Source organism: Colletotrichum abscissum, assembly GCF_030869225.1.
Source record: "Colletotrichum abscissum strain IMI 504890 chromosome Unknown Scaffold_27.1, whole genome shotgun sequence".
Lineage (NCBI taxonomy): Eukaryota > Fungi > Ascomycota > Sordariomycetes > Glomerellales > Glomerellaceae > Colletotrichum > Colletotrichum abscissum.
The window spans coordinates 177,553-202,211 of record NW_026850176.1 but is presented as its reverse complement, the minus strand read 5'-3'; the positions used below and the strand labels follow the sequence as shown (position 1 = coordinate 202,211).

General features: G+C 51.1%; 7 protein-coding genes across 7 annotated transcripts; 3 read left to right on the top strand and 4 right to left on the bottom strand.

The window, feature by feature from the left end:
• Nucleotides 1–459: 459 nt before the first annotated feature.
• CABS01_10492 (uncharacterized protein) lies at nucleotides 460–2,126 on the bottom strand (the record flags this gene model as incomplete). The annotated part of the gene is made up of 2 exons (XM_060543847.1): nucleotides 460–1,936; nucleotides 2,002–2,126. The coding sequence occupies 2 exons, from the start codon at nucleotides 2,124–2,126 to the stop codon at nucleotides 460–462; spliced, it is 1,602 nt and encodes a 533-aa protein (XP_060399049.1).
• A 3,428-nt stretch (nucleotides 2,127–5,554) lies between these two features.
• CABS01_10491 (TfdA family Taurine catabolism dioxygenase TauD) lies at nucleotides 5,555–6,981 on the bottom strand (the record flags this gene model as incomplete). The annotated part of the gene is made up of 4 exons (XM_060543846.1): nucleotides 5,555–5,747; nucleotides 5,798–6,103; nucleotides 6,156–6,648; nucleotides 6,708–6,981. 4 exons carry the CDS (start codon nucleotides 6,979–6,981, stop codon nucleotides 5,555–5,557), a joined length of 1,266 nt encoding a protein of 421 aa, XP_060399048.1.
• Nucleotides 6,982–7,557: 576 nt separating this feature from the next.
• CABS01_10490 (serine carboxypeptidase) lies at nucleotides 7,558–13,180 on the top strand (the record flags this gene model as incomplete). The annotated part of the gene is made up of 7 exons (XM_060543845.1): nucleotides 7,558–7,701; nucleotides 8,617–8,878; nucleotides 8,961–10,395; nucleotides 10,649–10,664; nucleotides 10,799–10,817; nucleotides 10,940–12,546; nucleotides 12,608–13,180. 7 exons carry the CDS (start codon nucleotides 7,558–7,560, stop codon nucleotides 13,178–13,180), a joined length of 4,056 nt encoding a protein of 1,351 aa, XP_060399047.1.
• Nucleotides 13,181–13,893: 713 nt separating this feature from the next.
• CABS01_10489 (SWIM zinc finger protein) lies at nucleotides 13,894–14,848 on the top strand (the record flags this gene model as incomplete). Its single annotated transcript, XM_060543844.1, has 2 exons — nucleotides 13,894–14,346; nucleotides 14,402–14,848. 2 exons carry the CDS (start codon nucleotides 13,894–13,896, stop codon nucleotides 14,846–14,848), a joined length of 900 nt encoding a protein of 299 aa, XP_060399046.1.
• Nucleotides 14,849–16,274: 1,426 nt separating this feature from the next.
• Nucleotides 16,275–17,179, bottom strand: CABS01_10488 (uncharacterized protein; the record flags this gene model as incomplete). Its single annotated transcript, XM_060543843.1, has 3 exons — nucleotides 16,275–16,376; nucleotides 16,422–16,871; nucleotides 16,934–17,179. 3 exons carry the CDS (start codon nucleotides 17,177–17,179, stop codon nucleotides 16,275–16,277), a joined length of 798 nt encoding a protein of 265 aa, XP_060399045.1.
• Nucleotides 17,180–17,970: 791 nt separating this feature from the next.
• Nucleotides 17,971–18,869, bottom strand: CABS01_10487 (uncharacterized protein; the record flags this gene model as incomplete). Its single annotated transcript, XM_060543842.1, has 2 exons — nucleotides 17,971–18,644; nucleotides 18,710–18,869. 2 exons carry the CDS (start codon nucleotides 18,867–18,869, stop codon nucleotides 17,971–17,973), a joined length of 834 nt encoding a protein of 277 aa, XP_060399044.1.
• Nucleotides 18,870–19,848: 979 nt separating this feature from the next.
• Nucleotides 19,849–20,311, top strand: CABS01_10486 (uncharacterized protein; the record flags this gene model as incomplete). The annotated part of the gene is made up of 3 exons (XM_060543841.1): nucleotides 19,849–19,895; nucleotides 19,954–20,155; nucleotides 20,210–20,311. The coding sequence occupies 3 exons, from the start codon at nucleotides 19,849–19,851 to the stop codon at nucleotides 20,309–20,311; spliced, it is 351 nt and encodes a 116-aa protein (XP_060399043.1).
• Between the last annotated feature and the right edge of the window lie 4,348 nt (nucleotides 20,312–24,659).

Below are 24,659 nucleotides of genomic sequence, written 5' to 3'. Positions count from 1 at the left end.
TTGAGTGGGCGAGCATTGGATATCTGGTCGCCACAGAGCCGCTCAAGCGCAATAATGATATCAACCTTCGGACATTTTCGTCCGGCTTTCTGGGTCGCTGAGTTTCGGTGGGTATGGTCAGTCTCACCGAGTCTCACCGACCACTGTTGGTTTCCACACCAAGATGGACATGACGTACAACGTAGTCCACTTATCCGCAAATCTGCGACTGATTGCTTGGTCCAAATAGTGGACCAAGCCAATTCGTGAATGTTTGACTGCTCCAGCTCTCCACGCCTTATCAAGAACACAATCTGCGTTACACACGTATGCATCGTTCAGTTCCCACAATGACAACATTTTGAATGTTTCATCGTGATTTGGACTGGCCCATAATCAGCTTTTCATCTTTGCACCAATCTCCCACCAAGTTTCCGCCTCCGAGTCAAAATGTTTTCTCATCTTGCCCCTCTTCGCATTTCAACTGCCAGCCAACACCTTCAACCTCGGGAGAAGGGGACCGTCCCTTGGCCGTTGCTCGTTTCCCAGGATAAGGTCGCGGATACAATCTAGTTGCTTCTGCCTCTCCAAATCACCCGCATCTCTACACCACCCCTCTAGCTTCTTCTTCTGTCTCTCAAACTGCGCCATCGTCGCCATGTCCGTATCAACGTGACACCCTATCGACACGAGCAAAAGTCTCCGCGACCAGTCGTGGATCTCGTCGCGAAGCATCTTGTCCGCTTGCTGCGAGCCTTGTGCATAGCGACAGTCGGCCAGAACGGCACATGCTTTTCCGAAATGGGACTTTGCATCTTGAATATCTGCGTATTTGGAGTTTGGCGAAGACTCCTGCTCCGAGAGGTACGCCTCAGCGCGGTTGTAGCATTGCTCTGCCATATCGCGCACACTGGTCGCAAGTTCTGCTTCAGACGCGACGAGGACGTAGTAGCCTAGGATGAAGTGTCCAAATTGAACAATCAGCTTCGGATCATCTGAGTAAGAGCACTGTACGTGTGTGTACCGCTCCAATGCCATATTCAGGATCTTGGGATCCGTCTGTTGTCCATCTTTTGCTTTTTTGGCGTTCAGCACGAAAATCAGGTAAATCATAACTAAGCTCCATCTGCCAAGGACTTTGAGCACGTTGACTTGCAGATCATCGCAAATGCGTTCCATGCAGGCTTTGAATTCTGAGAATAGAGTGTTTGTGAGGAGTTGTTCTACTCTCTGCGCTAATTGTACAAACTCGTGGTCTCTCGGTAGGATGGCCGTCGAGGATGTCACTAGACAGTGCGCCAACTCGTTGATGGCTGCAGTATCCGACGATTGGTTGAATGAGCTTAGAATGCCGATTGGTACCGCGGGGTGAAATGACTTTAGCAGCTCGTTGACATGGTCGTTCATTCTCGACTTGACTGCAACTGATGGATTGTTCACAAGGCAACCTCTCAGATGACTCTCATGCTTAAGCTCTTTCTGAAGCGTGCGGTATATCGCGAGGTGGTCGTCCTTGGGGGTGTAGTCGTCCCACGCCAAAGTCGGCGGCCGCCCTGAGACGAGTTTCGAGAGTATCAACGTCGCTAATGTCACGATTTCTTTGCAAAGCATGTCAGGGGTCATGCTAGCTTCTTTCTGGCTTACTTCAAATGGGGAACTGTATCCATACGTGGCTGGTGTCGGTGGGAGGGTCCCTGGGCGTGGTGTATCGACATAGGTTGTCGAGCGCGCGTCAAAAACTCGATGACCGCCGTGAGGAGACTCTCCTGGCGTTAGTGCCGGCGAGAAACAACTGGCTGGTTCGATTGGAGAGGTAGGGCTTGAGATATCGCTAGGAGGTGCGGCGGCAGTATTCGACCCCAGGTCAACGTCTCTGGGTAGTGATGCCTCAAAGGGCTTGCGCTTCTTGTTTTTCCCGATACCCCAGGTCTTGAACCGTCCTTTGTACATGCGCTCTCTGGACACATTTTCCTTAGTATTGTACATATATCAAAGCCCCGAAACAACTGAAGATAGTCTTACGTCGCATAGAATCCATGCCTTTTATACAGCTCATCCTTGATGTGCTTGAGGGTTCTGGTAGTATATAATTTGGTAATGAGAGGCCTGTGCTTCTCCCATTGCTCGGCAGTCGGCTGTTCAGGCATTGCGACGGCGGTCAGGGCGACCCGTCCGGACGAACTATTGGCGATGGTAGTCGGCGCACAGTGGCACCGGTCAATGTGACGAGAACTCGGGAGGCGGGGGCAGCGTGGGAGGGGAAAGCGGTATGGCAAAAACATACATGTATGCAAACGGTTTGCGGCACAACGGACATCGGCATGGAACGATTTATGAATTGTGCGATGGGTTTGCATGTTGATGGAGCTTGCCAACGAACTCACTGACAGCTGCAAGTGAGATTCCGTCATGCCGACCAATTGTAGTGAGACAATTTTGCAAGGATCCATGAGTTGCATCACAATTCGACCAGTCACAACAAAGTACTATGCATAATCAATGGGTCTGACTTTCTGACTTAACTGTAAAGGGCTCAACACCATGAGTTTGGTTCCTGGCGAACCAAGTGCGCACCATCTCGCAAGGCGACCTTGGGTGTAAGACACACTGAGGGTGGGCTGTCCAGCTATCTCACAATCTCTGCCTTGACAGTGAGGCAATTTGGTTTGCACTTGAACGCAGGCATGACTGGCCTTGGCGACTTTCATTCGTCCAACATTATGCAATGGTGAACTGGCAAGTTGTGCAGTGGGCAGATAAACCGATTGGGGAGGGATTAGTTGAGCCTCATCATCACGTGCACCTTCGATGATCTCCATCTCTAAACAACTTTGAGCGAGTGATGTCCGCGATGTGCAAAGAGATCTGGGAGAATAAAATTGGAGTACAGTTGTCGGATGAGCAATTCTAGGCAATTTCAATGACACAAGGCGACACACCATTGTTCAAGCACATTCATTATTTCGTGAAATTAGTGATTAATACAGGCGATTGAAGAATTGGTGAATAACAAAATTTATATCGTAGTCATGGGTTTTCAATGGCTAACTTCACACTCTCATGAGGGATAGAGACATACTTAGTCTACCTATACACATTCGTCACTACCTAGTCTTTGGCTCAAAAGAGGCTCTGCAGCCACCGTTGAAAGTTCGAGATATTTCGCTCTAAAAACTTGTCCAGTCGAGTTGAGGAAATATCATGAGCACCGTCTTTACTAAAAAGGACTTACCAACCAGTTTACATGATCACATCTACTCAACTTCTATGTCTCTGGAGACTGCGAAAGAAAATTCGAATTGAATAAACTTCGAGTTGACATCTCTCCAACTCCAGCAAGAGCTCTCGTAGTGTATAAAGTAGAGCATTGAGTTGCCAGGTTCAGGCCAGATTTGTGTATGATTATAGTTTGATGTCATTTGAGGATATTAAGCTTTTGAGTTGAGAAGGTGTGATTCAAATACAGTTGAAAAGGTCATGATGATCTCGGGTCGTACCAACACTTGCAGCTAAGTCTTAGTTGAGCAATGAATTTTCCAACAGCTAACTAGGAAGAGTGCATAGACCTGGAAGCTACGTCGAATATGATCAGCCTGCTAATTGAATCGAATGACGGAGAGAAAGTTGGTTCAAATGTCAGTTCTGATACAACACGTTACACCCCGTCCTAGATGCCACAGCCATGCGCATTGATTAGATGCATGGTCACGTAAACTCAGCTTGACTAATACAGTCAATGACATAGGCAGTCGAGTCTTCGGAGAACCAACTAGAGGGGTCTTGCTGTGCTCAAAGACATTTCAACGAGCCTTGTCACGTGCAAATTGATCAATCCCATCACATTATCCATGGCAATGCAAGAATCTACCTAAGTCTTCTGGGTTGACTAGGATTGATAATTCTCTAATTATTGGCTTACTCCTGCTCTCGGACTGCGGCACGTTGTCGTCTGTGTCGCAACGGAGAACTTGACAGCTCGATGCAATCTATCCACTTGAGATTGCTTGTATCACGATATCGATATGTAGATCGTGCGTAAACTCCAGAGGACTATAAAGCCGCATTGCAAAAGCCTTCACACGCAACGAATACCTGATGAAACGAACATTGCGCTGCAGTTCTGCTACATCGAACTTGCCATCAACGCCCAAAGAAAGCACGATTTTGGGGTTTCTGGTGACCCACCATGGCACTCAGTCTCGGCTGGGGAACTTCAGTGCAGCATACTCGCACGTCGAGCAAGGTCTTTCCAAAGTATGTCAAGCTCGACTTCGCCACCCTGTAAGTTGCTGATAATCTCGACTGGCTCTGCTTATCTATCCCCTCGGATTCACTTTGATCGCATAGGTATGCGAAAGAAGGCAGACTGTATATTGTGCACGATAGTATCGCATTGAGCCATGCGTGGCTTCGCCCAAGACACAACACTCGGCGATTGACTACATTGTCTACCTTAGTACCTTACCTGAGGCTGTGATTGTGATGCTCATCATCCAGTCGACGCGGCAGTGCGGCGCGCTTGCACTTTGCGGGCATCCATCAAACTTTCAATAGCGTCAGTCTCCGTCAAAAGATCAGCCGATTTCGCCGACTCGTAAACATGCCCGATGCCTTCCGACCTGTTCACTTCAACAGACATGTATCCATCGTGGGCCCAGCTTGTCGAGTCTGCGAAGTGGGTGTAGATCCAAATCACTGACCCTTGTTTAGCTGAAGTTAGCAACAGATGACGATGATCCGAATAATACACCCTGCCGAACTTGGCAATACATAAAGACGATGCCAAAGCGGCTGTGATACATGCATGGGGATAGGGGTCACGGACGTACATAGCCAGCCTTGGTCGTCAGCGACATACGTACTTGCGGTCGTCGTCCTGACTAGTGCATCTAATAGTTCGGCAAGTCGGCGGAGTGAAGGCGCACCCCCGCAAAGGGACGGATGCCGGGGTGCCGTCCGGGTAGCTGTGGCAGGTTCCGGCGAGCCGGCCGATCGTCTTGTGGGGTGCTCCCGGGATGCAACGTGCGAAAAGGCCCACGGCGGAGCAAATGCGAGGGCCAAGCTTTTTTCCTGCCTAGTCCAAGACGAGCTGCCTTCTTGGGTGAGAATCGCCTTTTCTGATCACTTGCACTGGTTGCAGGATATGTTCGTGTCCATTTTTGGGGCAACTGCGGCCGAAAGACGGTTTCGGATCATGCGGCTTCACCCGTTCCCGCAAATACTGCCCGCCATGATTAAAGAGTCAGTCACTCGCATTTGGCTCGATGACTATGAAACAACGAGCAATCACTCTTTGGGTATTCTAGACTACCTCTTGCATGCATCATTTCACAACGACGCGCCCACTTCACGACGTCTTCTACGGAAGTCCACTTTGTTATAAATCTTCTATACGAAAGTTGTTACCTTCCACCTATCCGCAGATCAACGGCTTGCCTATCTAAGAACCTTCTGAGAACGGGTTGCAAAGCAAACATCAAAAATTCTGGTAAAGTTGTTCAAAGTTCCGTTAACAGAATACACTACTCTTGATTCAAGGCGCCACGCTAAGAACTGTAAGGTCGCAAACGTTGCATCATGAAGTCGGCGCTGCCTTCTCATCAGGTTTGAACTCTCCTCGACTGGCACTGCGAATCTGAGGCTCCAAGGGGAACACAGACTTCTCCGGAGTGACGCCCGAGTAAACACGATCCCACCTCTCTCGCAAGGCATCTGGCGTCTTCCATGCATGCTCAGGATCCCGCAGCCATAGCCTGACCAAATGCCGCCTATTGACGTCAGCTTGCGAACATCCATTTCGACCTGGTACACCACTTACTGCTTCTCATCGGAGTCTACGAAGCCTCCACGGGCATGGAATATGCTCAGATTGTTGGCATACTGAATGTCGCCTTGATGAAAGTCCAAGTGAGCGGCATATTTCTCGGCGAGGAAATGTAACGCGTCCAGAGCCTCGGCTTGCGCTTCGGTGATGGGGGGTATGTCAGAGGACCGTGGCAAGCCCCAGTAGCCCGTGAAGCTGCGTCTCGCATATTGAATGATCAAACGCTCGGGTTTACCGTCTGCTGCTGGCTGGTGATGAAGCAAGGGCCTGGTGCTGTATGATCTGCCGTCCTTTCCAAACCTTTGTAAGGGAGTCAGCACCAAATCAATTCTCCTTCCAGGGCATAGCTTACTCGTCGGCATTCCATGACTCGGCCAAGGTGCGGATCAAATCGGGCCTTGTCCTAGCCAGCTCGTTGTACACGTGCCAACTGCTCGAGAGGTAACTCTGACCCCCTTCAGCGGCTTCGCCAAGTGCAAAGAGCGCAATTACATCACCCGAGTCGGTGTGGAAGACTTGCTTATCAGTTGTGTAGGCCGGCGCTCCAATCTTATGGGGGTCGACTATCTTAGTAAGGTCTTTAATGTGTGCCAGAACGACGTCAGCCGGCTCGCCTTGGAACTGGTTGTCTTGTCTGCCGCGGATCGGAGCCACGTGGGAAGAGATTCCGGCGTAGATGATGACGTTTTCTTCGCGGGTATACTCTGTGACTGGAACGCCACGGATAACCTTGATGCCGTGGCCGTTGTGAATCTCGTCCGAGATCTCACGCAGAGTTTTGTGAAGATTTGGGAGGGGAAATGTCTCCTGGCTGATGTCTCCAAGTGGCTTTCCCGTGGCTATGCCTGACATTAGAGAATACACCAAGGTCTTATGTGGCACGCTGATGAGGTGTTTCACGTACACTTGAAGTGCCCGAGAGCATCATCAATTTCCTTCTTATTAGCGTCTGTCAAGACGTAGTTCCAGTCGTAGTGCTCGGCCAAGGTATTCCCATCCCATACCAACTTCGACTCTAGTTTCTGAGGGAAACCTGTAGGTAAGCACTTGTCCAGATTCTCCTGCTCTTGTCGTCGCTTGGTTCTGGCGACAAAGCTCTCATAAATGGGGGCATATCCGATGTCTGGTTGGCCGGGGGGGCCTGCGTAGAATGGAGCTTGAACAGCAGCCGCGGCCATTGTGATGATTTCTTGGACTTGATCTGACACCAGTGGTAAGTTACTCTTAGCGACAAGAATGACGGGCCACCGGTGTTTATATCGTCCTAAATTGAGTTCGATTGGGTCATCAGACGTCGCCTTGACTCGAACGTTCTGCTGGTGGAGATCATTAGATGACGAATTAAAGCGGGCGTCTCATCCGAGGAGAACTCTTGAAATAAGTTACACTGCTTCGGCAAGAAAGACCAATCACTGCACTTGGATTCGGTAAATCAGCATTGCATTTGTAAGACGCCCACCTCTTTCCACGGGCGAATTGAGTGAATGCGTCAATCTCAGAATCTCAATGGCTAGCAGGTAGTTCACTTAGTTTGCCCATCTTGCACTGAAAAGGCGTCATGCCGCATCAGTTGTCTTTTTGCGGGGAACCCTGCAACGCGATTCGACGGCGTCATCTTCACTGGAATGTCGCCATCGGAAGTTGGAATCTCGTTCAGAGTCAGACGGACAGTGTCAAACGGATAGGTAATCGAAGCGTCACGGCATATCCTAGGACAATCCGGGTATCATGAGGCTCCGCCAGAACATCTTCCGATGCTCCGACCGGCTATCCTCTCCGCCTCTCCGACTCCGGGGGAACGCGCCCCACGCCGGTGTCACTTCACTCCGGCGAGTTCGGACAAAGCCCCACCTGGGTCTTCAAGTGCGGGTCTAGCTCTGATCACTCCGAGCGTTCCGGTACGTGCGGTAACCATCCCCTGTGAGTAGGGTTTAATATAGTGGCAGCGGTCTATTTCGCCTAAATAACGTGTCGGAATACATTTGCCTCTCCATGAAAGCAAATTGAATGGATCCAGTAACATTAGGCCTAGACTCTAAGCAGTGTAGCTACCGTCACGATAACTTGATAAGCAACGGTAGCCTCGGTCAGCTTTCAAGACATTTCTTGGTGTATTACCTCTGCAAAAAGTGAGTAGTTGCCGAGGAGATCAAACCCCTGGTCACTCATTCAACTGCAATTAAGGATAGGAACCTTCCCTCAACAGCGGTGCATTCAAAGCGGGAATCGTCCATGGCATCATTGCTTTCATTGGCCAACTCTTCGCGTTGTGCAAACTAAGACTGCACTGGTTCTCCATTTGAGTCTTGGCCATCGCCGGTGTTCCCATTAACCCCGCATCCCAGCCCCTGCTACTTTGTAGCTCAACCAAACTGGCTGCCGAAAAGATTCAATGCGACTGTCTTGGCGGTGCGACTTGCACAAACATCAAAAAGATAATGATTCACTGGCGTAGAGTGTACCCAAGTAGGAAGGTGCTGACGAGCGGGGAAGATCTAATGATATATATTGAAGCTGTACTCCGTACTGGAAGTGATAAGACGATGACTTCAAGAACAGGAACCCTTTCTTTGGTGACTACTTTCATTCTTCACCTAGTCCTATTACGAAATCTTCGTAATGAGGAACCAACTGTCGTTCATCGCCTTTGCGGCGGCACTCACTCCGCGCTCACTCGCTCAATTTCCACCAGCACCTCAAGGGGTTACGGTGCTGAAGTCGAAATTCGATGAAGGCATTCAGATTAGTTACAAAGAGGCAAGATGGGCAAGCACATGAGCGGGAAAAAGAGCTGACGTGACCCATGTATCTAGCCCGGTCTGTGCGAGGAGACTGAAGGTGTAAAATCCTATGCTGGATACATCAAGCTTCCGCCAGGGACCCTCGAGGATGTTGGCCAGGAGCAAGATTTTGAGATCAACACATTCTTCTGGTTCTTCGAGGCCAAGGAGGACCCAGAGAACGCACCACTCTCTATATGGATGAACGGCGGTCCCGGCAGCTCTTCGATGCCTGGACTCTTCAATGAGAATGGACCATGCTACATCAACTCGGACTCAAACTCGACGAGGCCCAGTGAGTGGTCTTGGAACAACAAAGGTGAGGGCACCTTTCCGCAGTTAATTGAAATCTGGGTCATTGCTCACACACTTCTTAGTCAACATGCTGTATATTGATCAGCCAGTTCAAGTGGGCTTCTCATATGACTCACTGCGAAACGTGACCAGGAACCTACTCGGAAGCACCCAGACTCTGAACGCCTCATCCCCAATCCCAGCCCAGAATGCCACTTTCCAGACTGGCACATTGGCAAGCGGTGGAAGGAATACTACGAGCTTTGGAAGTCGCAATGCAGCTATTGCTCTATGGCACTTCTCTCAAGTCTGGTTCCAGGAGTTCCCGGGGTATCACCCCAACGACGATCGCATCAGTATTGCAACTCAGTCCTATGGGGGCCGGTACGGGCCCGCCTTTGCCGCCTACTTTCAGGAACAGAACGAAAAGATCGCGAACGGCACTTGGGATGGGACCGAAGGCGAGAAATACATCTTGAACCTGGACACTCTCCTGATCGTCAACGGGTGCATTGACCGCCAAGTGCAGTGGCCCTCATACCCGGAAATGGCGTTCAACAACACGTATGGCATACAAACGGTCAACGAGACGGTATATCAGAGCATGGTTGATGCGTACTACGCGGAAGGAGGCTGCCGTGACAGGATTGATGCCTGCCGTGAAATCTCTGCAGTCTATGACCCAGATAACATTGGCATCAACGCGACCGTGAACAGTGTCTGCCAAGACGCGGAAACATACTGCACGGAGAATGTTCGCGATCCCTATCTTGATGTCTCGGGCCGCGATTATTACGACGTGACACAGATCGACCCAACGCTGTTCCCGCCCCCCTTCACAGCCGGATATTTAAATCAGCCCTACGTTCAATCTGCACTCGGTGTTCCCTTAAACTGGACGGGTAGCTCGAGCGCGTCGTCTTCCGCCTTCCGCAGTATCGGAGACTACCCCCGGCCAGGCTGGATAGAAGATATCGCTTACCTCCTTCACAGCGGCATCAAGGTCTCCCTTATGTTCGGCGACCGCGACTTTGCGTGCAACTGGATCGGCGGAGAGCAAGTGGCGCTGGCGATTCCCTGGGCAGACCAAGAGAACTTTGCCAGTGCGGGCTACGAGCCTCTGCGGACTAATGCTACTTACGAAGGCGGCCAGGTTCGGCAATATGGCAACTTGTCATTCATCCGAGTTTACCAGGCCGGACACGCCGTGCCGTCGTATCAGCCGGAATCCGCGTATCAAATCTTCAACCGCGCTCTCTTCAACAAGGACATCGCGACAGGCCTTGTTGATACCGCGACGAACCTGACTTATGCCACCGAGGGGCCTTTCGATACATTTGGTGTCAAGAACGAGATTCCGCCTCAGTACGAAGATTTCTGTTATGTTCTCGATCCGAGCACCTGCAGCGACCAGCAGGTTGAAGCTCTGCGGAACGGAACGGGCATCATCAAAAATTACATCATGATTGAGCCGGCTTCGCAGCAGGGAGTTGCGATTGGATTGAAAGCAAGGGACATGTGAGTTGAAACTTTGGATGTTAGTTGAAGAGCCGATGCTGACCATTTGGATTTTTATAGTCTCGATGAAGCCTAGAGCACAACTGGTGGCGAAGTCGTTGAAATCGACACAACGCTGCTCAATCATGATGCACAGAAAAAGATAGCTCATTTTCTGTATCACTAGACTTTTGTGATAATATATCTTGATCAAGGGAAATCTCAATGCTACTTACCGTGGTTAAACCGATGGTGACCGGAAGATTCTCAGCAGCCGCAATACAAAGCGGGTAAGCCATAACAAAAAAAAAGGTTTACCAATTTCCTACAGAAAGTCATTTTGCCAACCTTCGGTGACATTGAAGAAAACCCTCAGAATCATTTCCGCTGATTTTTCTCGGGTATTGTGCTGGTCTGCTGCTAGGATATCTTCAACACACTGTGTAAGTGAGACATATCCGCTTATGTAATCTCAACAAGTCATTTCCAAACATGATTGTGCGAGTTCTCCATTCGCCTCAACTTGTCTCTCTTGCCAGCATATGCAATCTGACCTCTCACGCAGCAAAAGGACCACCACCGTATGCGCAGTTGCTAATATTTGGAGAGTTGAACTTGAACGCAGAGCATGTCAGCGCGTTTGTCGCAGCGCCAATCCCTCGCGTGTCGCGGTTCGTGTTCTATCCCCAGCCAGAAAGGCGCTCGGCCTATCCGTACAGTCCTGACACAGTGCCACCGCCCATAGAGTGTACTAGGAAGAAGAGAAAGTGCAACAAAGAGATCCCATGCGCAAGATGTAGTCGTCTAGGGCTCCATTGCGACCGCGAAGTCGTCCATCTGAGGCGCAATGCTGTTCGACACAGTGCCGAGATTGGGTTTCTCGAGACTCTGCGCAACATGCTTCAGAGCACCGATCCCGCTTCGGCGAGGAGAGCAGCTGATTTGGTGGCAGCTAGAGTGGAGGGTCTCCGTTCTGGTTCGGGGCAACGCACTGAGATCACACAGACAGCGAATTTTGTTGAGTCCGGGATCGGTCTTGAAGATGACTCGGGACAAGACGAAGCCACAGGTTCACATCCCAAAGCTCGCAGTTCGTTCACGGTGACTGCGTTGGAGCACATGGCATGGGGTAGAAGCTATGGAAACTGCTACCCTCATCTACACTGCAACTGCCATCAAAGACGAGATCATACCATCGAAGCCTCGACAACAGGTCTGTCGCCGTCTCTCGGCCTACCTGATCACACTGTCCCATCTCTTGCCCTCCTCCCTGAGAGAGTCACGGCCGAGATACTCATCTCATTTCACCTGGAGCACATAGCATGGCACCACAACTCCTTACACTGCCCGACGTTTCTGCAGCAGTGCACCACGTTCTGGGCGACCGGCGTATACGACCAGCCACAGTGGCTTGCGCTGTATAGCGCGGTGCTCTCCTCGTCCCTCCTGAGTTGGCAGAACAGCTGGAAACATCGCGATGCATACCCGCTCACACTACCGGCCTGTTCGCCTCAAGACTTATTCAACTTCATGGTCGACACTTTATATAAGGCTCATTTCCTGCAGAATGTTTCAATCTACTCCATCCAAGCCATCGTCATCTCAACCGAAGTAGCTCACAATCTTGGTCTCAGTCAACTCAACGCTACCTTATTCAGCGCTGCGATTCGAATTGCCGAGTGCCTGGGAATACACAAGATCACCAAATGCGGCCTCGACTTGCAAACTAGAGATGAAATATGGGATGATACTCTGCAAAGAGAAGTAGGTCGTAGGGTTTGGCTCCAGATGGTCATTCAAGATCACTTTGCAATTCCATTTACCGACTCATACGGCATTAACCCGTCTCACTACTCCACTTCTTTCCCCAGAAACGCCAACGATGCAGACTTGATAGACGCCTCGGAGGTCGTTCTGACGGTAAGTACGTATACTCGTGTCCTGGGTGGCATCGCGCAGCTGATGCCGGAGCTCGCGGACGGGATGGGACCTTTGAGAGCCCAGAAGCCTGCAAGAGAGCAGTATGCCCATGTTCTCAGGATGGACCAAAAGATGAGGGAGAAGGTCCAGTCAATACCGCGTTTTCTTCTACAGAAGGATGAGCTATTAGAGGGCCAGTGTGCCTGGCTTGGGGTTGCGCGTCAGAGTCTAGCCATTACCGCCGCTGAAAAGGTTTGACCACACTCTAGCGAACCCTCATACATATCACGGTGATGCTAATCAATCCTGCTAGATTGTCATGATCCACCGGCCATTCCTCTTCCTCTCGTTCCAATCTGACTCGTACATCCACACGCGCCGTACCTGCGTTGCAGCAGCAGTCACCATCCTACGCGAGCACAAAAGCATTGTAGAATCAGGCGAAGTCTCGCTCTGGACGCACATCGCCTTCAGCATTACCGCTGCCATCATTCTCTCGTTCGAGGTCATATGCGATCAGAGCAAAAAACGAGACAGCCGACAAGAAGCCTACCTCGACGCGATTCGCGACGCGCGAGAGCATCTCCTGGGCCGGACGACGAGTGATATCCTAGCACACCGCGGCGTGGTGCTTATTGATGCCATCTTTTCTGAGGTGGGAGGCATAGAGTCGTTTTCTGATCAGACACTCGCTGCTAGGCCTGATGCTATTAACTTTGAGGAGATTGCGGCTAGGTTCAAGACCGATTGGTTTATCCTTGATTCTTCCACGGCTGGTCTCGGGCAGTTTGACGTTGCGGAAGAGCATTTTGCCATGTCTGGCAATCCCTCTGAAGATTTCGACGATTGGTTCCAACAGATATTTCACTCGACCATAGTTGGATAAAGTCCGGTTCTCATTGAAAGAAATTGATATTTCTGCATGATTGAGCGGCAGTTCTCTACCCACACTCGGGACCACCCACCGATGGAATCTTTGCTGGTCAACTACAAGCTACTGCTGAGTGCTACAGATTATCTTGTCATGTCTATGCGCATCGGGCGTTTGGAGTGGCGTTGGTCCCACTCCCTTTTCTTGCAGGAGTTGATATGAACTCGACTGCATCATGTGAGGCTAGGCGGCGACCTTGAGTGCATTGCGTGTCCAGCAATTGTTCATAACAGGGCACCGTCAGCTTGTCGGATTCGAACTCGACAGGCGATGTACCGAGGCTCCTTTCGGATCCGGAAGCTTCCAGTCACATGACTTTTGTGCGCAAAGGAATCACATGATCTCGCGTACTCGGCGTGTGACACCCAAGGTCCGTGCTTGTCGTCATAGAGGTTCTCCCCCGCCGTCGTCCCTCGGGGGCGGAAGTTAAGGCGAGGGGCGGCCAGGAGCAGCTCTTGCCACTGCGCTCAGTAAGGTTCTTGTCAATCAAGGTGGTAACCATCAGAAGCTTCACATTACTTCAGATTTCTCCCAGTATTCTTCACCTTCGACCTAGCTTCTTGAAAACCAGAATTTCGCCTGCGAGCGACTCCCAACCCCCGTTCACTGAGAAGTGCCCCTCATCAACGCCCATTGTATGCACGCTTTCGCCACGCTGATCGATTTCAATGGCGGGACCCCGCTCCTCGACGTCGACGGCTGCGACCCGCTCCGTATCCAACCATTCTAAGACTGCCGGAAGCTCCCCACCGAAGTCGGCAACAGCGACGCCCTCGCCGGCGCGCAAACGAAAGGCTGATACCTCTGATGATGCATCATTATCACCCCCATCGTCTCGCAAGGTAAAGAAGCTTAAGACGGTCGGCACGAGTACCGGCGAGAAGCGATTGCGCCGATACCGATCGAAACCACCTCAAAGCTTCCACGAAGTTTACCATCGAGCAACAACACAGCGCTTCTACGTTCTCGAGCGGCGGCGATGCGGAACTCCGGATGCGCCCGAGGAGGAGATTGAGTTGACTGGTTCTACTGGCAATGTATACACCGTCAAGATCGGCCAGACTCCGTCATGTAGTTGCCCGCACGCCATGAAGGGAAATCAATGCAAACACTGGCTTTATGTGCGTTCTTACTCAGACGTATTCGGTCTCTGCTGGATATTCTAACCATGGCTAGGTCATGTCTCGAGTCCTCCGCGCCAAATTCGAATACACATACCAATTGGCGTTGGTCCCCAGCGAACTTAATGAGATCTTCGACAAGGCCCCGCCCATCGATCCCCAAGCCGACGATTCCAAGAACAAGAATCGCAAGCCCATCGACGGAGACTGCCCCATCTGCTTCTGCGAGCTCGAATTTGATAACAACGAGACGATTGTATGGTGTCGCGCAGCTTGCGGCCAAAACATACACAGGGAATGCTTCGAGACTTGGGCTGCGACAAAACGTCGCGGCAGCTATGGCTCAAGTGATGTCACTTGTCCATATTGCCGTAGTCCATGGCAGGGCGATGATGATATGATGAAGAAAATCAAGAAAGGCGGCAAGATCACTCGTGAGGGATATGTCAATGTCGCTGAGCAGCTCGGTATCAGTACACAAAGAGGTATGGTTCTACGTTAGGCGCGCACTGCTCTTTTAGGTTGCTAACCCATGATCACAGACTATAGTACCTATTCTAGATGGTGGAGAGGAAGTTACTAATATGGTTTCGCATACATCCTATTTGCAACCGTCACACGAAACGACAGAGTGACGGAGACGTTGTCATATTGATGTGTGGCGCCTCATCTAGCCATGGCCACCATTAGAGGCCCCGCTTTTACGTGCACCGTCTGGCCATCTATTCCATTCGTCGTTTTGTGAGGGGGGTTTCTATCATGGACACTTTGCAAGCTCCGTTCAAACACTCACAGGATGCATGAGACGGAAGACTGCCCCATGAGTCTCTTTGCCATAGAGTCATCTTCCCCAAAGTCTTATCCATGCAAAGTTGAATAGGTATAGCGCCTTCCTCGTCATGAGTAGAACACAATGTTTCTTAACAGCCTTAAGCTAGGGCACCGCTTACGTTTCACATAGCACGCTTGTCCGACGTCCAGCACCTAGACTCGGCGGTCAGGTACGATGCATCATTGACCTTGTTTCAATCCGATCAAGCTCAACCTGCCTCGTTCGCGTTCACTTCCGAATTTCTTATCCTGAGCTGGCGCCTTCTCTTGACCTTGTGCCAGAAGTAGCCGCGGTTCATAATCCAGTTGACGGAAAACACATCTACCATGGACCTAAGAGCTACGTCAGCTGTCAACACGGCCATGCTCTTTGCAGCTCCGACTGCGAATGTGTGGCGAAGGCGATGATGTATGTTCGGAACTGAGGAGCCTGAGTTTGGCGCGCAACTTGAAATTGACAACCGAAATTCAGCTCGGGATTGATTCTGATCATTTGAAGTGGGCATGATATGAAGGATGACAGGAGCGCCTCCGTCATTCACTCAAGTAAATCAGACTTCGTGCGTGGACTTTGGTGGCTTTGGGATGCTATACCAAGACCTTGGCAAGTGAAATCATGAATTCATGCCTGGTGACAGAGAAAGAGTTGGGTCGATAACTACCCAACACCGAGGGCTTATGTCGTGAGCTAAACGAAATAGCACAGAGGGGAGCGTTCTCGATAACAAAACAAATGCCCACGAATGTTGCCACTCTATCCAAAGACGTGAGATGCGCCCTATCTTGAATCAATGGTGCCAGACTCATAGGCGACAGATACGTAGTCTTCTTCCCGCCATAGTCATATTCTTAATGCGACGAGTGTGTTGTCTCCATTTGCTGCTATTGACTAGGCCGCTTACAATGGGGTAATCAAGGTGCTGTTCACTGCTAGTTACTATTGCATACTATAGATTCGACTGGATCTCCAGGTAATTCAAGCACTTAGATGGGTTGATTCAGGTATATTTTACGAATCTTCGGGTAATGCGTGCAAGCTACTTTGGGTACAAGCACGTATTTTTATGTGCAATTACTTTCTTACACTACATACATTCTCATTGCTTCTCTCGCTCAGCCTTCAGTTTCTGGTCCTCTTCCTCCGTCTTGGGAACCTTGACAAATGCCGGTACAGTAACAGCATTGAGCTTGCGCAAAGCCTGCAAAAGTCAGCGGACGTCACCTCACGGTACAATACCGCCTACCCAAAAGGGCCGCCACAACGAGACGCGGCAAAAGACGGCAAAGCTTGCCTGGCCAAGGAGCCCCAGCAGGGTCTTGGCGGCACTGGAAACAGAGACATTGAAAGCGTTGCGTACCTGGGAGAATGCTCCCTCGGGAAGATCATTGTTCCACTTGTCGTTGACCTTGACGATCTTGCCATCGTCGCCGACCTGAATCTGCACGACACTCTCCATGGTCTGCTCGGTCTTGATTCCCTTGACCGTGTAGCTGTTCTTCAACTCCAGCTCGATGGGGTTACCCGCCGACGTGACGGTGTGCGACTGGATCTTAATGGGGTTAAACAGCGCCGGAAGACCGTACCACTGGGCGGCGAACTTGTCGTACCCCTCTGCGACTGTGATGTTGTCCTGGAACGTAGCCGTCTTGGACCACAAGGATAGGTGCTTCAGGGTAGGATTCCCCTCAAAAAGCTTTGGAGGATGATTAGCCGTAGGTTCCGAAATTACTCACGTAGGGCAAGGGTAATGCATACATCTAGCACGCTGCCGACCAGGACTTTCTGCTGCTGGGACAGTGATACCCCGGACTTTTGGACAATATCGCTGTTCTTAATGCCGACGGACTCAAACGTGGGCGCGCTGGCATCAGCGGTAGCCTGGACCTTTGCCGTTTCGGAGGGAGTGCCGGACGCCATGTTTCTTTGAATAGACTTTGCAAAGGACTTGGTCTCGGGGTGGGTTGCAATCCGCTTCGCAATGTGACGGGCTGTTGAGTGCATGGAGATGGTAGAAGAGGTTTTGGTGTGGACGAGAGGATGGGAGATGTGTGAGAGGACTTTTGAGGTTTTGTGAGGTTTCACTAGCTCTGGGTTGAAGCTGTTGGTTGTCAAAGACACGTCCGGCGCATATTCGTCGCGTCACTGGGCTGACGTGACGAAGGGATGATGATGACGCTGACGTCATGACTCGGATCCGGGGGCGATGCTCCGCGACTTCGCTTCTGAGATGGCAGTCTCAATCGGGGATGGTTATTGCCCGAAACGAGATGTGTCGGCCTCCTTGGAGCTTCGCCTTCCGCATCCGCGCCGACCATTCTGTCTCCGAATCCCGGATGCACTGCCGGCGTCGAGGTCCACTTTATTTCCGGCAGTTTTCCGGCGCCATCCGGTTCCTCCGTAGCATTCCTTTGGGAACCGCGCCATCATTCGGGTTATCGCTATTGAAATACTCACTGTCAACCAAGCATTCAAATACAGGAATTCACCAAATTGGAACGATAAGTCAAGTGTTCGTAGTACGTCAAATTATTAAGGCCCGTTGCGCGGCGAGTGTCGTAATATGTCCGTCTCTAGAAGAGCTATGTACAGTTAAGAATATGTGTGTGAAGAAAATGCCAATGGGTATCCACAATCCTCTCATCCCTCATTATCCAATTCGCGCCGCGACACACCGGGCGAGGATGTCGAAGAAGCCCTGCGCCAAACCCCGTCATGTAGTAATTGTGGTTGTCATGCATCACCGCAGGTGATGATGATTCGCCGGTCCGCCTTCGTCGTGAGATGCAAGCCACTTAGCGGAACTCACCCTGGCCATGGCAGCGGGTAAGAGGGATCCAGCTCTGCTTCTTGCTGCAGACGGTGATGGCGCCGGAGACCCAGCTGACGCCCTCGTAGGAGCCCTCGTCGTGGGTGTCAGCCATCCAAGTACCGGTCTGGCGCAGGGAGCCGATGCAGCCCTGGAAGAAGCGGCCGTAGCGGCGGGTGGTCCAGGGGGTGGTGATGACGACACCAGTGTAGCCCTCGCCGACGTTGCCGCGGATGAGATTGCCGGACATGGTGGTCCAGGTGCGGGTGAGGCTGATGCCAACGTTAGGGGCGGCGGCGCCAGTGCCGCGGCTGATGGCGTCGACAATCATGCTCTTGGTGCCGGTAAGGGTGAGGCCGGCAGAGAGCGAGACCGAGTTGGCGATGGAGTAAGACTTGGAGACCGTAAGATCCATACCGCCGCGGGGCCCGATGACAACGGGGGACATCTGCACGTCCCAGTCGACGAAGCGCTCAGTCTTGTCGATGATGGTGGAGGTGGTGTAGGCGCAGTCGCGCTTCTCGTGGACGGAGGGGTCGTACTCGAGCGCGGACATGTTGGCGGCGGACTCGATCCAGTCATGATCGATCTCCGGGGCCTCGCTGAGGATGCCTTCGTCATCGAGGAGCTTGTACCAGTCCTCGGTCTTGATGATCTTTTCTGCAAGATCGGAGTCAGCACGTGGCACAGAGTTTAAGAGTTGTCGTAAGTGGAGGAAGACTTACCCTCGCCGTTGGTCAGGAGAACAATCTCATTGTCGGTTACTCTGTGGTCAGGAGTCCACTTGGTGAGATTGATGCCACGCTCGTGGAGCGGGACCGAGAAGAAGGGAGCGGCGCTGACGGCCGAGGCCATCAGGAGAGCGATGAGATTGGAGGAAACCATTTTGGACGGCTGATGATTTTTGAGATGTTGAGGTGGAAGAGGAGGGGAGGGGGAAGTTGATGAGGATGGGTGACTGAATGTTGCCAAGAGGACCCGGGAGATTCTGACGACTTTATACACCGGTCTTCGAGACCATCGCGGTGTCTCAATAGCTGATAGCAATCACCACGAGACGTAATCTACATTTTGCCGTTGAATTACACCGCGCTGCGAGCGGCGTTCGTCTGAAAGTTGGGGTTCTCCTCCCATGCATCTTCCTTCTTTCGGATGGCAACGTTCACCTTGCGAGTCATGGTGGGAGACCCTCATTCATGGGTACGTAGACCCAACCCGCCTCGTACCAAGGAATGTAGATTTTCTCCGGCCGAGTACCTCTCAGGGTAACATGCTGCAATCGTGCGCATGTGCCCTTGTTTCACCGTCTGAATGGGTAAAAATCGGCCCCGTTTCGTCGGAACCAGACACCGACAGATGGGTGCCGCCCCAGACAAAGCCCCATCATCACCGTCGCTACTTGCCTTATCAAGGATAGGAAGTTCCATATTTGCACGATTCAGCGCCCCGTCACGCGGGAGAGAGCTTGATGGCCTGGTCATGTTATCAATCTCTTTTGCGGGTAAAGTTGGATATCAAGTTCCCGCTGAAATTCACACCGAAAGTCGCACGCAAGAGGAAGTGGCCATTCGCAGCATCCTCGGACGCCGAGCTCATCTCTCGTCGAGTAATGCACATTCGATAGTGCAGTGTCCAATAGATTGGAGCTTCCTGAATGAGGTAAGATGCGAAGATAGCGAGGTTCTCCTTCAACCCGGCCATCATACTCCGTACAAGTATTTCAGCTTCCCGGCACCTCGTCCCAATCTACCCACAAATCAACCTTCTACATCTCATCTCTACCACGTTTTCACAATATCTATTCCCCCCATACTATAGCCAAAGCTCCTAGAAGCACGTCCCAAAAACACCTTACTCGTTTAAGATGCAGCTCTCATCCATCCTCCTCTCCGTTGGCCTCATGGCCGCCGGGTAAGCCTTGTCCTAGCTTTGTCCCGAGCCAACATAGATACTGACGATGCTTTCCTAGTGCCAACGCCAAACTCCACAACGCCGGTGTCTGCGTGACAAACAGACAAGAAATGCCCGTCGGCGGCACTGGCTGGAGTGTGAGCTACACCTGGAGCAAGAAGTACGAGATCTTGCCCGAGGCGACCAAGTGCGCATGCAACTACTACAAGAACCGCAACACCGGAAACAAGCAATGGGATAAGTGCCCCGACTGCACCTTTGTAAGTTCTCTTCTGCCGTGTTTAGTCGATTGTAGTCTAACATTGAGATTCTAGGACGGCTTCCAGTGCAACTCTGCTGGCTGGCATATTGGAGGCGATGAGCTGAACTACTACTGCAGCAAGAAGTGCGGCGCTCAGGGCTCCGAAGCCAACTAAATTTTTGGCATTCCTGTTTTCGATTTTCTGGCTGGGACGACGACGGACGAACATTGAGATACCACGTTTTTTTTCATGGCTGCATATATACTTGATTACCATGAAGTTGGGCTGGGACTCGCTTCGAAAGTAGATACCTATCGACATTAGTACATATTCCGAATAACCATAATTCACTATTTCTTGAACTTCAAAACTTCTGATCCAATGTCTCCATGTGTTTCTTGACCGGGCCGCAGATGGTCCAGCCCGCACGGTGCTTGTAGAGTGGGATGAGGACGTTTGCCCGCACGCACAGGCCTCCATGTTGTTTGACTCGTTCGACTCTTCGATTATACTTTGACCAGCCACGGGAAGTAAAAAGCCAAAATGACGTCGGGAGGGGACCTCCTAACCTCTTCTGACTTACGGCCGCCTCTTTTCATAATTCTTAATTTGACACCAAAAGACTCTTGCATTTTGAGCTCATCGCCTCAATGTCCAATTCTGAGAACATCACGCCCACGCGGCTGTCGTTGACTTTTCGAATTCTCGGCTCTTTGAGCCGCCTTGGACGGATGCTACCTCTTGGGACCAAAACGGGACCCGTTGCCAGGGCCCTCCGCAATCTCCTCTTTTGTGCAGTAATACGACGTCGCAGTGTAATGGAGTAAGTGGGTTGTGGTTGGTTGGCAAGTGTCGTGCCAAGAGGCCATCGCCAGCAGCCCATATCGGGAACTCTTTGGGTTGGTTGGGCGTGTCGGCGTGTCTGCATGTCGCCTTCAGTTCGGCTCCGGCGCAGAAGCGAACGTAATCGCCGCGGGCTTCTCGCCGCTGGATGGAAGGTGAGATTGGACTTTGGTTCAACAGCGCGTCGAGAAGAACAGTGAACCGTGACTCGGTTGGTGCGTTGTTTTAGCGACGGAATCGCCGGATAGTTTGCGCTAAGCAGGGGTCCCTTATGGGGAATGTTGTCTACCGTCCAGATGGCTCACCCCAGCATCCGACGATTAGACTTTTGTTCAGATGGAATCTATGGATCGTCTCAAGTAATTAGCTCCTCGGGGTGCAGCTCGCTATTTCAGCCCCAGGTGAGGTTCGCCAGGGCTGACCTAGGCTGACCGTTGTGACGGCGGGTACCTGGCGCGTTGCTACTGTAGGATTGGCCTCGTAGGACCTTGTGGAAGGGGGACAGATCAACGGCAGGGTAATATAAACAAAAAGGTTTGCAGAGGCACGTGTCCCGCTCTTTACTGTGGTTTTCGTCGTCGCATGAGTCAGCCTGCGTACGGATCTGCAGTTGTACGAATAGCAAAGGTTTCTTGGAGGCCATGGATCGATATTAGGAATGATGCCACGATGAGCTTCTATGACATAGAGATAAGCTTAAGGTGCCAAGCGCACGGCGAAGGTGTAGTTCTTGCATTTACGAGGCAAACCCGCCAAAGACAAGGATTGCGATGTGATCGGAGAAGCCGGCGTCACATCACATTCACCATAGTGACCGACCTAAAATTGCATATAGGTCCTTCTATAGGCGCCGCTGTTTCAAATTGAAGAATAATGCGAGAGTGATGAGATTGCTCTAAAATCGGGGCGATCCGTCTACTTGGGACTCTGCCACTCAAATGCGCCAGCTGAATTTAGATCTCACCACAACGTCCTCGGCCAACCAGCTTCGGCTTGGAAAATTGGGAGTCTGCGGCACAACTGGAAAACCCCACGCATAATAAGCCATGTATTAGTGCGAACATTCCGGATGATCCTTGTGGGCCGCCTAGCTCTCGGGCCATAGGGCGTCGCCTCTACGGAGAAGCTTAGAAGGGGACGGGGCTGTTCCGAGTCAGTCGCCCTGTCATTAGCCTCCTCTTCGACCATTTCGGTCCAAATCAGCAACTCATCGTGTTGGACGTCTTTGAGGTCATTGGCTCAGTTTTGCGTAGATGCTGTTATTTGTCCAGGGAATGACCTCTCATCACATTCCTGAGTGGATGACCTGGAGAGCATTGTCCACGTGCTCATAGCGCTCCATGTCTTATCAATCGACAAGGAAAGCAGCTCTCTGGCAACGAGGACACTGATTAGAGTCAAGTAGTGTTAGAGAGTCGGTGAATCTCCGACCTCATGTCCGACTCTAGGATGGATCTCGAAGGAGGTTCTAGACTCGTAAGAATATCCACATCACGGGCCATCAATAGGAGCTAGCTGGAGGCATTTTCGCCTTTTTCCCGCCATCGGAATGTTTCTGCCGGAATCAATTGATACGATTTTGTGAATCCGAGCTTTGGCCTTCAATCGAGCTAGAAAAGACCAGATAACTCAAACACGTCTCCATTGTGGTGGAATCTACACGTGCTATGGCGAACTGGGCAGAGACTTCGATGCCAAGCTTCGCAAGTTTAAGAATTGCTCCCTTTTCTGTACGTAAACACAATGTGCGTGAACACACTATGTGTGGACACAACGCGCGGTTACCCAAAGGCATGTTCAGTTATCATACCCATCAAATTGACATGATTGTAGCCTGTATTACTCCAGAAATAAAGCACTATATCTCAAGTAGTCACATTTGATATACTGACATACGGGGTTCGAGAGAGTCGCTCGCAAAAGCATCTTCTCAAGCCCGTCATATTGGGCGCGTCATGCTCTGAATTACGGTGCTCTACTATGTATACTAGCGGCAAGTGGAGCTAAAAAGGCAAGAACCTCATCCTGCCGACGCATCCAAACGTCCCGTGCGTATGACATCCGACTAAGAATGAAGTGATTTGCCAAATGAAAAACGTGCTCAAAGGTTCTGATAACGACAAAGGGTCATCCCGCCCACATCCCATATTCCAGCGCGGCAGGCAAGATGTAAAAGCACGGGCCCGGGTACTCACCGCCGCCGAGAGACACAGCTTAGTTTATGCCATGGGACACTCTAATTAGAGTTTCAACATTTCACTGGCGACCAGTCACCCAGTGGATATATATTTCATCACAAGTCACAAGATTCTACACAAAGCAGAAGGGAGCAACCGAGTTGCTATAACGTAACTCGAGCCACAAGTGTTATTGAAAACGCGGAGGAAGTCATTGATTAGGGTTATTGCCCATCTTGGCACCGCGGGTTGAAAGCTTGGTGCGAGTTGTTTGCTGTTCGCTAAACGTATGTCATTTCTGACAGCGTACGATATGGAGATGGGGCTGGTGGGTGGGTGATGCTATCAACCTTATCGCACTTGGACTTAATCATGTGATCGAGTAGTCGATCTATTGTACATTAGGTAGCCAGTACCTCTCTGGTTGTTACGAATTAGTCTGTTGATGCAACAAGTCCAGGCGCAACTAACACCACGGAACATGCCGTGAGTTGGGCTCGCGCTTTCATTCGGGTCAATCCGATATGCCACGAGGCTGACGTGGCTGTCAGGGTGATTTCATCAGTATGGGAAAGTCTAATGAGTCGACTCGACAAGAGACCCTGAAGATCCTTGCGGTAGTTGGAACCTGGAGCAAGTTGGACATGGAGTCAATCGGGTGGTACTATCACATATCAATTCGGAATAGAATTTCTACCAATATCTCCACCGGCCTCAAACCTTCCAACCCCCTTCGATCTTCAGCGCCAATTTCGCTCAAATCCTTTCTGTTAAGTGTACTAGCGCAAGTGAGTCTGGTGCTGCTTTCGTGATTGGGTGGAAAATTTCTTTTTCTCAATTGCGTCTTTGGAGGCTGGGTCCGGGGCAGCCATGGAGCTTTCTCTTCTACCGCTCACGATGCCGGTAGTGCCGTATACGGCTGCCCGTGCAGCGAAATCGACCAAGGCGGAGCAACTCCGTTATTTCAACTCCGTTATTTCCAGGCCCTCGGGTCAAGGTCAATCAGACGTGATTTCGCCGGACGGTAGTCGGTGTTGCTGGATTGGTCGAGTTTGACGGTTGCGTAGAAAGTGTTGCCACTCACCGGCCGTGAAGCCGAGTATTTTCTCTCGGCTTCACGGCAGAAGGTGCCATCAAGGTGCGCGCCGAGTAATTACAATAGATCTCAACTAAGACGTTCGTGGTAAATGCTCGCTTATACTAGGTACAGAGATTTTCGCACAGAGACTTAGTACACCCCGCGCTTTGAGAAGTTATATTGCACCGCATGTTGGAGAAGCGCGAGGGGATTCGCCCTTGGAGACGACCACATGGAGCAATACAATAAGTGGTGCAGAGGAAATGTTCGATTCAACAACCCCAAGTCCCGGGATGCCAATTGCAAAACTTAAAGACGAAGGTCTTTCCCAAAAAGGAGATGACAGTCAATGCCAAATTGCGGGAATAAAGCCCTTTACAGCAACTCTACCTTGGTAGGCTTTACCAGAGGTTCAACGACTCAG